This window comes from Neodothiora populina (genome assembly GCF_041146345.1).
Source record: "Neodothiora populina strain CPC 39397 chromosome Unknown canker_contig_15, whole genome shotgun sequence".
Lineage (NCBI taxonomy): Eukaryota > Fungi > Ascomycota > Dothideomycetes > Dothideales > Dothioraceae > Neodothiora > Neodothiora populina.
Genome location: NW_027191413.1, coordinates 1,373,091 through 1,386,058, shown reverse-complemented (window position 1 = coordinate 1,386,058; position 12,968 = coordinate 1,373,091). Strand labels below are relative to the sequence as shown.

General features: G+C 50.7%; 4 protein-coding genes across 5 annotated transcripts; 2 read left to right on the top strand and 2 right to left on the bottom strand.

Moving 5' to 3' along the window:
• Positions 1-1,272: 1,272 nt before the first annotated feature.
• On the top strand, positions 1,273-4,891 carry AAFC00_002814 (uncharacterized protein; the record flags this gene model as incomplete). 2 transcript variants are annotated; one of them, XM_069342193.1, is made up of 8 exons in its annotated part: positions 1,273-1,467; positions 1,609-2,026; positions 2,096-2,220; positions 2,278-2,296; positions 2,451-2,755; positions 2,808-3,497; positions 3,551-4,310; positions 4,368-4,891. In XM_069342193.1, the coding sequence occupies 8 exons, from the start codon at positions 1,273-1,275 to the stop codon at positions 4,889-4,891; spliced, it is 3,036 nt and encodes a 1,011-aa protein (XP_069198697.1). The 2 variants fall into 2 exon arrangements, with proteins under 2 accessions (XP_069198697.1, XP_069198696.1); XM_069342192.1 differs by lacking the exon at positions 1,273-1,467 and having other exon boundaries at positions 1,747-2,026.
• Positions 4,892-5,822: 931 nt separating this feature from the next.
• AAFC00_002813 (uncharacterized protein) lies at positions 5,823-7,042 on the top strand (the record flags this gene model as incomplete). Its single annotated transcript, XM_069342191.1, has 2 exons — positions 5,823-6,124; positions 6,310-7,042. 2 exons carry the CDS (start codon positions 5,823-5,825, stop codon positions 7,040-7,042), a joined length of 1,035 nt encoding a protein of 344 aa, XP_069198695.1.
• A 234-nt stretch (positions 7,043-7,276) lies between these two features.
• Positions 7,277-9,088, bottom strand: AAFC00_002812 (uncharacterized protein; the record flags this gene model as incomplete). Its single annotated transcript, XM_069342190.1, has 2 exons — positions 7,277-8,452; positions 8,810-9,088. 2 exons carry the CDS (start codon positions 9,086-9,088, stop codon positions 7,277-7,279), a joined length of 1,455 nt encoding a protein of 484 aa, XP_069198694.1.
• A 1,010-nt stretch (positions 9,089-10,098) lies between these two features.
• On the bottom strand, positions 10,099-11,838 carry AAFC00_002811 (uncharacterized protein; the record flags this gene model as incomplete). Its single annotated transcript, XM_069342189.1, has 4 exons — positions 10,099-10,244; positions 10,298-10,976; positions 11,046-11,074; positions 11,130-11,838. 4 exons carry the CDS (start codon positions 11,836-11,838, stop codon positions 10,099-10,101), a joined length of 1,563 nt encoding a protein of 520 aa, XP_069198693.1.
• Positions 11,839-12,968: the final 1,130 nt, after the last annotated feature.

Sequence of the window (12,968 nt, the reverse complement as noted above, 5' to 3'; positions counted from 1 at the left end):
ACTAATGGCACAGAAGAAGGGATATAGTAAACAACAAGTATGTACGGGGAAAATTGGGGGAGAAGACAGACGAAAGTGTAGCGCTGCTTGGTCGAGTCACGAGCAGCAACGGCAGCAGGACCCACATACCCGTAGGTATCTTCCCTGAGTCAGTATATCCCCGACTACATCGCACAGTAGAGTAAGGTAATCTACGGTACACACGGTACTTCATTCTATGCGTTGCGTCAGGAATCAGATGTGCTCCTCTTGCAAATGTTGTGGTTTCCTTCCCCAAGATCAGTACTAATCATTGAGACACGCTGGACGTGGAGAGCGCACCATCCATCTTACACGCGAACCCCGGTACCGCTGTAGAGAGAGCGAGAGACACTATCAATGCCAAAGCTGCATTGCAGCCGCTGACTTCAATGATCTTGAGATCGAGTAAAGTAGCCGCTCAGACATGATCTTGCACATCCAGCCAGTAGTTCTTCACAGCCTCAGAAATGAGATCTAGCGACGACAAAGGCGAATACACGAGATGAACGCCGTCAATGCTCAGGCAAGAATACACTGTTCTCCCAACAAGCTATGTCACATCCGCTGAATATGAGGCCTGAATATTGGAGACAATGCAGATGTTCTTCGCCGGATGCATATCAGAGCTGTTCCACTGCTTCTGTGGACTACAAGGTAGCTCAGTTTTGGTCGATGACTCTAATAAATGGTCGAGGAGTCTGATGAAAACTTAATGAGGGTTTTGATGAATACCTTACCTTAGTCATTGAATTTCTGATGGACGGTCAGTGAGTCTTCGAAGAATAACTACTGAAATTCTGATAAAGAGCTACTGAATTCTCTGCTAAATAGCTGTTGAGTCCCTAGTGAATGGCTGATGAATACCTGATGAATAGTCAGTGAGTTTCTGATGACTACTCGATGTCAATGACTAAAGACTAGGTGCTTTGTATCAGGAAAGAGCCTCGAAGCACCGGCGCCGGAGCGCCAAGACGAATCGAGAGGTGAATGCAGCTTCGCAATCATTATGATTCGCACGATGTGGATTATCAGTACTGGTTCCACTAATGCGCGGCTCGGTATTGTTGTTCCGTCCCCATGCGCTGGCTAGAGGCTGAGATGCCACAAAAGTAGGACCATTGCTCTGCCCTTTTGTCTTGCTTCAGTCTGTTTATTTACAGATTCTCCCATTTGAAGCGTAAGGCGGCGGGAACCCTGTGTACCCCTCAAAATTGCGGGGCAAAACATCCAGACGTCTGAACATGAAACAGCATGTCTTCTTCTCATGATGAACACGATGAGCACTTGGCATATGGCGATTACCACGAATCTCTGGACGATGGACAGACCGAATCTTCAGCACGAGCAGCCAGAGGCTTACTGGGCATGTTTGGGCTCACTCCGGGCACTGAGCATAAGCCCCCGCCTGTGCAAGTCGGAGTGGAGCAGCATGAGGCCGCGTTAGCAGTAAGCGATGGTGTTCCGTTCCGATGCCTCTTATATTTTTTACATCATATAACTCTGCTTGGCGCCTGTTTCATGTTATTGCCCTTATGTCATTCATATCATGTACACCGCTGTGTCGTGTAGTCTTCTGATGTTTGACAGTACGGTCCAGCTCCGTATTCCTATCAGCCTCAAACATATCATAACTCTGCTTCTCCATCTTCTCCTTTCTCGCAGACTCAAACTCCTCACAACCCTGCTACAACCTCTGCTCCCGAATCTGCTTCTCCTGCGTCCAGAATGTCTTTCATCTTCGATAAGGTCCATGAGGCCGTTCACAACATAGGAAATGACATCAAGGGAGCTTTCACTAGTGACGAAGAAAAAGAAACTCATGCCCACACTAGTGCCAGTGGTGAATGCTCCGATGGTGCACACGCACAGAGTCTTCACAGATACCAAAGTTTCGCTCCAGAACGAGCAGGAAACGATGTCAAATGGTTTGTCGATGCTTGCGGCTACATGTGGGCTGTGAGTATGGCATTGGAAAGAGCACGGGAATCTATATGGATCCTCGATTGTACGTGCTGGGCTTTATATCTAAGCGTATGTGCCTACAGAGAATCGAGACTAATTTGTCTACTTGTAGGGTGGCTGTCTCCGGAGCTTTACCTTCGCCGCCCTCCTGCCAAGAACGAACAATACCGTGTCGATCGCATGCTCCAAGCTGCCGCCGAGCGAGGAGTCAAAGTCAACATCATTGTCTACAAAGAGGTTTGTGATTGGTCCATTCTGTAGACTGTGAACACTTGCGCTTACCAAAATGTATAGGTTACTCAAGCTCTCACTCGTAAGTCACTTAAAGCTATATAGATAATCTTCTACATGCCATTCTACCTCGACCTGCGGATATACTTGCAGCTATCCTCCTTCGAATGGACCTAGATCCAAACATCGACGGCACACGCTGAAAGGCCAGCCCGCTAATTGAACTCTTGTATCAGTATCATCGTCCCACACGAAGCATGAACTTGAGGACCTCCATCCCAATATCGCCGTGTTCAGGCACCCTGACCATTTACCCGACGAGCAAGCACTTGCTTCCGAATTCTGGTCTGAAGTGCAAGAACAAGGTTTGACAGCTTCAACTGCATCGAAATTACCAATGGATGCTTTGAAGGCAATTTACGGTGTAAATGAGGAGACTGTACTTTACTGGGCCCATCACGAGAAGCTGTGCCTTATAGACGGTGAGATTGCGTTCATGGGTGGCATCGATTTATGTTACGGAAGGTGGGATACGAACCAGGTATGTCTGCACCTTGATCCTTCTTTGACAGCAAAGTGTGTTGACACTATAGCACTCTATTGCCGATGCCCACCCAAGCGACCTAGAGAGAATCATATTCCCTGGCCAGGACTACAACAATGCCCGTATTATGGACTTTCAGGATGTAGCTCATTGGCAGAACAACAAGCTGGACCGTACTTATAACTCGCGAATGGGCTGGTCTGACTTATCCATCAGTCTGAGAGGACCTGTTGTTGAAGACCTGAAACAGCATTTCGCTCAGCGCTGGAACTTTCTCTACAAGTCCAAGTATTCTTCCAGGCAGGATGATCGTTACTCCGAACTCTATCCTCCAGAGAGCAGAGTGGGCATCATAGATCACGTCTACCACGCCGAACCCACTGCTGGCGAGGGGCCTGATCCTAATTTGCCCCGTTCTGAAACCATGCGCGATAGGTTCATGAACCGTTTTGAAGGTGCTAGGGAGCAAATCGGTGACGAGTTTGGTGTTTCCCGGGGCGGCCGCGAAGACCAGGGTGATCTTGGTGGCATTCCTTGTCAGATCATGCGCAGCTGTGCCAAATGGAGTCACGGCACCCCAGTCGAACACTCGATTGCCAACGCGTACATCGAGACCATTCGTGACAGCAAGCACTTTATCTACATTGAGAACCAGTTCTTTATCACAGCTACAGTGGATGACCAGAAGCCTATCAAGAACAAGATTGGTGCCGCCATTACAGAGCGTATCATCAGAGCTGTAAGTGGGCTTGAGGAAGTTTCTGTATAGATGAATACTGATCAACGACGCAGGCACGCAATAACGAGCGCTTTATGATGTTCATCGTGATGCCAGCTATACCCGCCTTTGCGGGAGACCTAAGGGCCGATGATGCACTGAGCACTCGCGCAATCATGGAGTTCCAATACAACTCGATCAATCGTGGCGGGTACTCCATCATGGAGACAATCGCAGGTGAAGGAATCGATCCCATGCAGTATATCCGATTCTTCAACCTTCGCAACTACGACCGCATCAATTCTAGCAGCGCAATGAAACGAGCAGAACAGGACAGTGGTGTAAGCTACGATAATGCTCGAATCGGTTACGATCAAAGATACGGAGCGGATGCCGAAAATGATAATGAAGGAGCTGACACGAACTACGACAATTCTTCCGGACAGTATGATCGTTACCAAGAGGCGACTCGAGGTATGAGTGAACGTCAAGGACTCGGCAGTAGTGGACGCTGGGATAGTGTCGCAGAGTGCTACATGCTTGGCGGAGAGGATATCCGCAATGTTCCTTGGGAAGACGGAACCACTGATGAGATTGACGCTTTCGTGTCAGAGGAGCTGTATGTTCACAGCAAGATCCTCATCGCCGACGATCGAATTGTGCTCTGCGGATCTGCGAACCTTAACGATCGTTCTCAACTTGGAGACCATGACTCCGAAATCCTTATTCGCGTGGAGGACCCTCGTGAGATAGACAGCTCCATGGCTGGCAACCCTTGGCGTGCGACTCAATTCGCTGCCAGTCTGCGTCGCCAGCTGTTCAGAAAGCATCTTGGTAAGTCCAATCGAAAACAACCCACATATTACGTGCGTTTGCTAACACCCCACGTAGGTCTGTTGCCACCTCAGGACCCTACACAGCCGACCCAGAACTTCGAACCTATTGGAGTGCCCAACGAGTACGATTGGAACAGTCGTGAAGACGAGGCCGTCGTTGATCCTCTTGAAGACGACTTCCAAAGTCTTTGGTACGGCACTGCTCGTACCAACACTGAATCTTTCGAACAAGTCTTCCACCCCGTCCCCACTGATAAGGTCAGAACCTGGAAGCAGTATGATGACTACTTTGAGCGCTTCTTCAAGCAGGACAAGGAGGAGAAGGAAGACGACAAGAAAGACGACGACGACAAGGGCGACGGTGCCGAAGGCAAAGATCCCAGAAAAGAGAAACCAAGTACATGGAAGTGGGGCCATGTCGTGGCCGAGGATTTTCCTGGAGGTGTGGAGGAGGTCAAAGAAGTGCTGTCTCGTATCAGAGGCACTCTGGTCGAGATGCCTCTCTTGTTCTTGAAGGATGAAGACATTGCCAAGGAGGGTCTCGGACTGAACGCATTCACGGAGGAAGTCTACACTTAGGCTGCACCAGCCACTTTTTTTTTGGAAATGAGTTTCTAGCTAGTACATGCGTGCGGTAGAAAAAACATCTGAACATGACGACTTATGAATCACGAATCTTGACCTTCATGATATGTGAAACACGGACTGCTTATGATCACGTCGTAGGCCGTAGAGTAAAGGTGCGTATGTTCCAAATAACCAGGGCTGATTATCGATATACAAAGGAGCTCGTTTTTAGTCATCGACTTTTCTCTAAGCAGTCATTGACCATTCACTGGGTGCAGGTGGTCATTCACTATCCGTCAAGGGTTCATTGACATTCACGCGCTAGTCGTTCACTACTCATTGAGGAATCATTGATCAGTCATTAGTGAGTCTTCGAAGAATAGAAGACCATTCATGTGAGGAGCTAATGCATATTCATTGTGGGATCATTGACCAAAATACGAGCTCCCCTGCGTCTGTGCTATGCCATCAAGGTGCTTATAAACAACGCCCCGGGAGCCTCGATTGCGGAGCGAGCCAATCATGACGCCGCAGTGTCATATCCACACGGCGCACTCTAACGTCTTGCGTAAGGTATAATGGACCATCACTGCAGCTGAGAGAGTGGAGCAGCAGCGCACCACACATAGCCGCGCATCGCAGATATCGAAGGTAAGAGCAGTGACATGCCAGACCAAGTCAAGTATCTCTTCTCATCCGTCATTTTCCCTCTCTCGCGTACTTTTTACTATCGAGTACGCATAAGCGACCTGTAATTCTATAATCCACCTGATCCATGCCCCCCCTGCTGCAGCGACCATTCTACGCATCTAGGATCTTCAGCACCAGCGCAGCAACGAGCGGTGTTCGATCCAGATCTGTGAGCAGAGTCTCCTTTCTTCCTCGAAAGACGACTACGACTCTAGATATATATATCCACTATTGCTCTTTCTCCACGACCAAAATGTCCGCTTCGTCAGCGCCAACAGGTCAAGGTGACCTGAACAACACATCCGCGATGCGAACGCACGTCGAACTCGAGCCGGACGCAGCGTACTTGGACCGCAGCCTGGCGATCTCTGCGTCAGAAGACGATGCGGAGATCAGAGCGACGTATCGGCCGTTTTTGCTCGAGCCCGAGGTGGCGGAGAATGATTGGGTGGCGAAATTGGAGTTGAGTACGGCGCTGAAGATGGCCGAGGAGGATCTGAGAAAGACGGGGCAGAGGGTTAGGATTCTTATGCTTTATGGGAGCTTGAGGACGAGGTTCGTGAAAATTTCTGAGTCCTGTTTTCGAGTTCACCACTCCTTTGCTTTTTCCATCTCTATCTCTCTCTGTTTCTATCATTGTAGCCCGCCCGCCCGCCTGCCTTCGGCGCCTTCGGCATCTCGCATACTCCGCAAGTCGAAAGATTCCCAGCGCTTGCAAGCTAAGTAACCCAAAAACAAAGATCCTACTCGAAACTCCTGACCTACGAAGCGGCGCGCATCCTCCACCGCCTCGGCGCCGACGTGCGCATCTTTTCATCCCACAACCTGCCGCTGAAAGACGACATCTCGCACAACGACGCCAAAGTGCAAGAACTGCGCTCCCTGTCAAAATGGTCCGACGGCCACGTGTGGATCAGTCCCGAACAACACGGGCAGATCACAGGAATCATCAAAAACCAGATCGACTGGATTCCGCTATCCACGGGCTCGGTGCGCCCGACGCAGGGCAGGACGTTGGCCGTCGCGCAAGTGTCGGGTGGGTCGCAGAGCTTCAATAGTGTTAATACACTGAGGATTCTGGGACGCTGGATGAGGATGTTTGTTGTTCCGAATCAGAGTTCTGTTCCTATGGCTTATACGCAGTTTACGGATGCCGATGAGGTTGATGGGAGGGAAGAAGGAGATCAGGTGGGGTTGTTGGGCGGCTCTAGAATGCTACCTAGTGGGAATAGAGATAGGCTTGTTGATTGCATGGAGGAATTGGTAAAGTATACTATCGTCATGAGGCAGGGCTTTGATTTGTTCGGAGATAGATTCAGTGAGAGAGAGGAGAAGAGGAGGAAGCAAAGGAGTGCGGCCGAGAAGGAAGAGCGGATGAGAAAGGAGCAGGAACTCAAAGTTGAGCAGGTTGAGAAGGAAAATGTAAAGGATGGCGCGAGCACTGACGTTGGTAGTAAACCTGAAGCTTTATAACAGTGTGTGATTAGGCGGACAATCTCGCGAAATAGAGCAAAGTAGCACAGCGAGGCGTAGAAGAAAGAAGCTCATCTTCAAAAGACTAGATGGCTATGGCAGAGACAAACCATGTGCGCGAAAAAGCCACTTCCCTGAGGATGGTGAGATATAGAGCAAAGCAAAACAAAAGCCATTGACGAGACAAGTAGAGGGTCGACGAATCCTCGTTTCAAGTCAAGTTTGCACCTGCGTTCATCCGCTCCATTCGGCTTCGAGGACCCACATGCGTCCACTCCGCCTGGCCCCCTTCCAGACGAATCTTTCATCCGCGGCGCGGAACAAGTCCTGCCATTCGCCTAGATCGCGCTCTCGTGCGTTGAGACCCTGGAGCATGATGAGATCCATGTCGCGCATGCTCTTGTCGGACCTATAGTCCGCGTCTACGTCCTCGGATGCCTCTTCCGTACCGATTTTATCAGAAGCAGCAGCAGCAGCAGCATCATGAGTGAGCTTTGCAGAGCTTGTCCAGCTACCACCGAGCGGTTTGGGCTCGGGCAATACACCGTCATTGATGACTACTCTGGCGCCTTTCTTGAATGCGGGTACCAGTGCTCGTAGTATCTTGATGGCATACTTATCGCTCCAATTATGCATGCACCATCTGATTAAAAATACATCTGCATGGCCTACTTCAGTGGGGTCTTGATCGTTGAAAAAGTCATGAGCGGAGAAACTTATGCGGTCGCGCATCTCTGCCGGGACTTTTTCCATGGGATCAATGTGAGCATAGAGGCGAGCAAGATCTTGAACGATAAAGTCCAGATGAGGAAATCTAGCACCAATGGCAGCACATGCGTAACCATACGAGCCGCCAACGTCGACGACGGTGCCTTTTGGTCTGCTGTTGTCTCCCGCCGTTGACGAAGCAGCCTTTCCTACACTTGCCCAATCATAGTCATTGACCAGATGCGTAATCTCGAAGCCTTCGCCCTCAGACAAGCTTTTCATTGCAATCCCGAATCGCTTCATCCGCGCCGGCGACGATGTGACAACGTCCCAGAGACCCTTTTCCTCGCCAACGTCTAAGGAGAGTCCAGTCTGCGTGGGCTCTTGAGACCCAGGCCATTTCTGCATGGCGGCAACCGTCTTTGTCGAACCTGGCCAGAACTCCTCGAGCGTCATACCTGCCCATGCTTGAGTATCTTCGTCGCGCGCGAGCAACGCCGAGGTAGCTGTATGCGCAATAGTATTCTTGGTGGGCTCGGAGAATATCCGATTCGTGATGGCGTGACGAACGAGGCGTTTGAGGTCGTGCAATGGCGTCTTCGTACGAGCCGCGAGCTCAGAGAATGTGATTGTTGTTCCAGGCTCGAATGCAGAAGCAATCCCAAAGCGATAGATGAAGTGTAGCGAGAGTTGATCGTTGAACTATTGGGAGATGAATGGGTAAGCTGACAGAAGGCTCAGGAGCATGCCCATCGTGTGTGTTGTGATTATATGAATGGTGACTGTGTGGGTGCCTCCTTCCATCAACAATCTCTTCCGCTAGCATACAGTACTACCCGAATGAGGTTGTCAAGCCATGGCGAAGGGACCCTTGGTGACGGTCCCCACTCGCGCATGTACGCGGACATCCACAAGTAGAGAATCCAGGTCTTCCCCCTTCGCGACTCGACGAAGCTTGGGGTACGTGTGTAACATGCCACCATTGGGAGCATGAGCCAATAGATAGAAGCAGATGCGGAGAGATGCATCCCAAGTCAACGTAGAGGAGCATGTACTTACGCGCCATGCCAAATCTCTAACTCCTTCCCGAGGACCAACACTCAAATCGTGAAGCTCCTTTGTCGCGCTGATTAATTCTCTCCTGGCATGTTCCAATTCTGTCCTGTTCTGCGCACTTTTGTCGATGACGATGCCATCCGTCGGCGCATCGATCGCGAAGCTGGGTTGTGGAAGCTGCTTGTCGATCAAATAGGAATTGAGAAGTTTCGAGTTGCGAGAAATGATCTCCGACAGCCTACTTAGGCGAGAGACCGACGAAGGAGATGGAACCGGCGCCATACCACGTGGGGTCCGAGATCACGTTCTGACCCAGTCGTGATGCCTGTCGCGTTTGTGAGAGGTTGAGGATAGAGGACCCGTCCCAATGGTACTGATCGAACAAGGATTGTCAATCAATGTATATTGGAAATTGTTTGCGATCGTCCTACAAACATTGCATAAAACGCAGAAACAGATCCTCCAGGACAATGCACGAATGTTAGAGCTTGCCAGAGAGTAAGTAGGATGCGCATCCCACGTATGTACGTGATACGATTGGGATTGACAATCGATGGCCAAGAGCATAAAGTACGGGGCCAAGGTACCATAAGCTGCACTCGCGTGGGAGGCACTGAGCAGCACGCAGCCCGCGCTCTAGGCCCGCATGTCAATATAGTGTGTGAGTGTACTTTCACATAGCGCGGCATAGAACATAGCGACATGTGCTCATGAGGGACCCGACACGGTGGTTTCGATAGTGTGATTCGCACGCGATAAGGAGGACTTGTTCCTCGCTTTGGGTTGGCGCTTGTCCTGTCTGCTGCTGGCCCCGCAATTTACATAGTGGTCCATGCGCAAAACAGGTGAGAAATCCGAGATACGCACAGGCTCACCCCGGCCCCGGCCGCGAGTTACCCTGTAAAGCCCTGTAGCGCTCGGTCGCTACATAAACTCAATATGGAAGTGCTGCAGCACTGCTTCGGACCGAGGTTGTGTGTGCTATCATCGCCTAAGCGACGCAGACATGATCTTGTTCAGGATTATGAGCCCTCGTTCTGGCTGCGCCGTCCGATGGGTGGCGTAATTACACCAGAGCGTTGTCGTGAGATGACATCCGCGCATGAGGTCCTTGGCAATTCGGTCCAATACAGGCAATGCAAGATCTTGCGCCATCACTGGCGAACTCCGTCGGTATAGTCCCTAGTGTGATAGGAAGCTGCTCCGGATCCTTTGACGGAATGGCAAATTTGCGTACGGCCGCGACAAGGCTGGCCAAGGAGCGGAGCGTTTAGCGTGACAATCCAATCTGTTCATGACTTTTGTCCGTAAATGATATGCAGGGAATAGTAAGTATGTATCGATGGATCTGATATGTCCTTGCGGACGCCGGGAAGAAGAAGCTCCACTTCCTCCGGTCGCCAGCCGAGGCCTCTGGTGAGCGGACCCATGGCGATACCTTGGACGCAATTAGTGACTGTCATTGGCAGCGAGGAGATGACAAGAACAAACCTTGAAGCCCGTCGTAGAGGACTGCATGCATATAAATACCAACTTTCCTCAACAATTGATTCGCAGGCCAGCTGCCAATGGGGACTTTGACAATATGCTCCACGACGTTCTGGAATCCGGCCCGCTCAACTTTTGCTCTGAGCGTGAGGGCAGAGTGCAGATCGACGTTGACATTTCTCAGGCCTTCGCGCACTAGAGTAGTCCAGTGTAGATGCTGGTTGTCGGGAGTCATAGTCCCATCGTCGGAGGCAGGCATATAGCTGAACTCGCAGAATTCGATGAACCCTCCGGGTTTCAATGCAGCCATGGCAGACGAGAGGACGTGGTCCCAGTCCTTGATTGCGATAGCCATGTGTCGAGCATGTATGAGGTCGAAGTGGTTCTCTGGATGCAACCACTCTACCTCGATGTCGTCTACGACGAAGCGACAGTTCGGCGGTACCCAGTCAGGTTGATGAGGACTGAGGTCCACGCCAATGACGTCGGCTGAAGGATATTTGTCCGCCATCTCCACACACCATATGCCTGTTCCTGTGCCCATGTCCAGGACACGAGTCTGCTGTGGTTGATTTACGTCCAACGGGGCGAAATGCAATTGCTGACCACAGGCGGTAAGTACTGTCGCATGCTTCATGTCTTCCCGCTCGTTCTCCGCGTCGTCATTCGGCAAAAGGTAGGTCTGGTAGTATCTAGCGTCAGCAAGCGTGTCGTCCTGGGTCACCTACAAGGAGAAGGCAGTTCTACGTACACCACTTTTGTAGGAATGATATCTCCGTCCTGGATAGTGAGTTAGCATGCGAGTCAGCACGGCAGCGTCGCAGTATGTAGATACCATTCTCGAATTCGAAATCTCTCACACTCGAAGACAAAGATGTGCTAGTTGATTGGACTACACTCTCGGAGTAACCTGAATCAGAGAAATCGTCGCGCTGAGCAGCCTCGATGGCGTTTGGATTGTTGAAAACCTGGTGAAAGGCCTGTTCGGCTTCGGTGGTGTCTGGAGCGGGCGGGATGGGTAGGGTGTCCGTCGACAAAGGCTCCTCGTTGGACATTGCTGATGGAGAGGGGGTCAAATGGGTGAGAGTGGGCGACCGCGGAGACGAGTTGGCAGTGTGATGTGGACTGGCGACCGTGTGTGCCGCAGACGAAGGCGATTGAACAGGCAAGGGTGGGGGTCTTGCGTGTGGGGAGGAAGGTGCAGACACGGGCGCGGATCCAGGTCCGTGATCAGGTACAGAGGAGGCAGAAAGATGTTGTTGGTCATTTTCAGACGACGGATCGGCGGTCGCAGCGGGTTTGGTTGATTCAGTGTGAGAAGACATTACAACGTCGACAGGGCTGCCATGGTGGGCGTCTTCTACGACTGGCTGCAGCATGCCTCGCGATTGTGCATCACTCGACGACGAGGCGGAAGCTGCGTGATCGAGGATTGTATGGTGAGTAATAGTAGTCGCAGGCGGGGATTGAGTGTGCTGTGTAGATTCTGCGGCAGGATTGGCAGCGGATGATGGAGTGTCACTTGTAGATCTAATTTGCGACATGGCACAGTGGTAAAGACAAAGTCAAGCGTTACTAGTGGCAAAGTGTAACAAGACGACGAGGGTCATGTCTCGCACTGTAGGCACAAGGGTAGAATCAGAGTACAGTAGGTCGAGAAGCACCACGGTAGAGTCATGTACTCGTACAAATACACGACTAATTAAGCCTTTGTTAGATCGTCTCTGCCAAGGAAGCGTGGATGGTCGGCACAGTTCATCCTGTGGCAGCAGAAGGATTGCAGGAGGCAGTGTGTAGTGATGATGTGTGAGCGGCACTTTGCACGGGGACAAGATAGACGACAAGGGTAGACTAGTGTAGCCGATGGTGATGCTCAGCGGTGTTTGTGCAGGATTGCAGCATCAGAGGTAAGGTACCTAGGCAGAGGAGCATATTCTTATATGCATACCTTGGATTCGGTACAGCAAGGTAAGGTGATCGGGAGAAAGGCGAAGCGGCAATGAGCTCTCGTGTGCCAAAAATAGGCTGTAAGCGTCTAGATAGGCGAGCGAAGAGATCTGTTCAGTGTTTGCAGGCAACGGCGTTTGACACCTGTCTCAGGTCTTCAATTTCACTTGGAGTTGCAGTGATCACCTTCACAAAGACGACTTGTGCAATGACCAGCGCCAAGGGGGCAGGTACGTCAATAAACCACATGGCTGCCTACCTTATATAATATACGGATATCATGATAGATCAGACGCATGAAACATGGAGATGAGATGTTGGTGTCCGTCGCACACGTGGTTCCCCAGTTTTAGTGGGTATAAGGTGATTCGGGGGCCAATATAGATATAGTACGAATACGACGATAAGACGGCAATAGCTGTTGTCAAAGAAATGTGATCCTGGTCGTATCGCAAACGCGATGACAATGTACATGGGAACTCGATTTTAGTTAATGACTTCTCGATAAATGGTCGATGAGTTTCCCTTGAACAGGTGACGAGTCCCGAGTGAAGAGGCAATGACTTTCGAGTGAAGAGGCAACGACTTTCTAGTGAAAAGGCAACGAACTTCTAGTAAAGAGGCAATGAAATCCCAATGCATAACTAGTCAATGGGTTTACAATCACTATCCGGTAACTAGGTGGTCAATGATTCATAACGAGTTCCTCGGTACAATAGCACGCGTG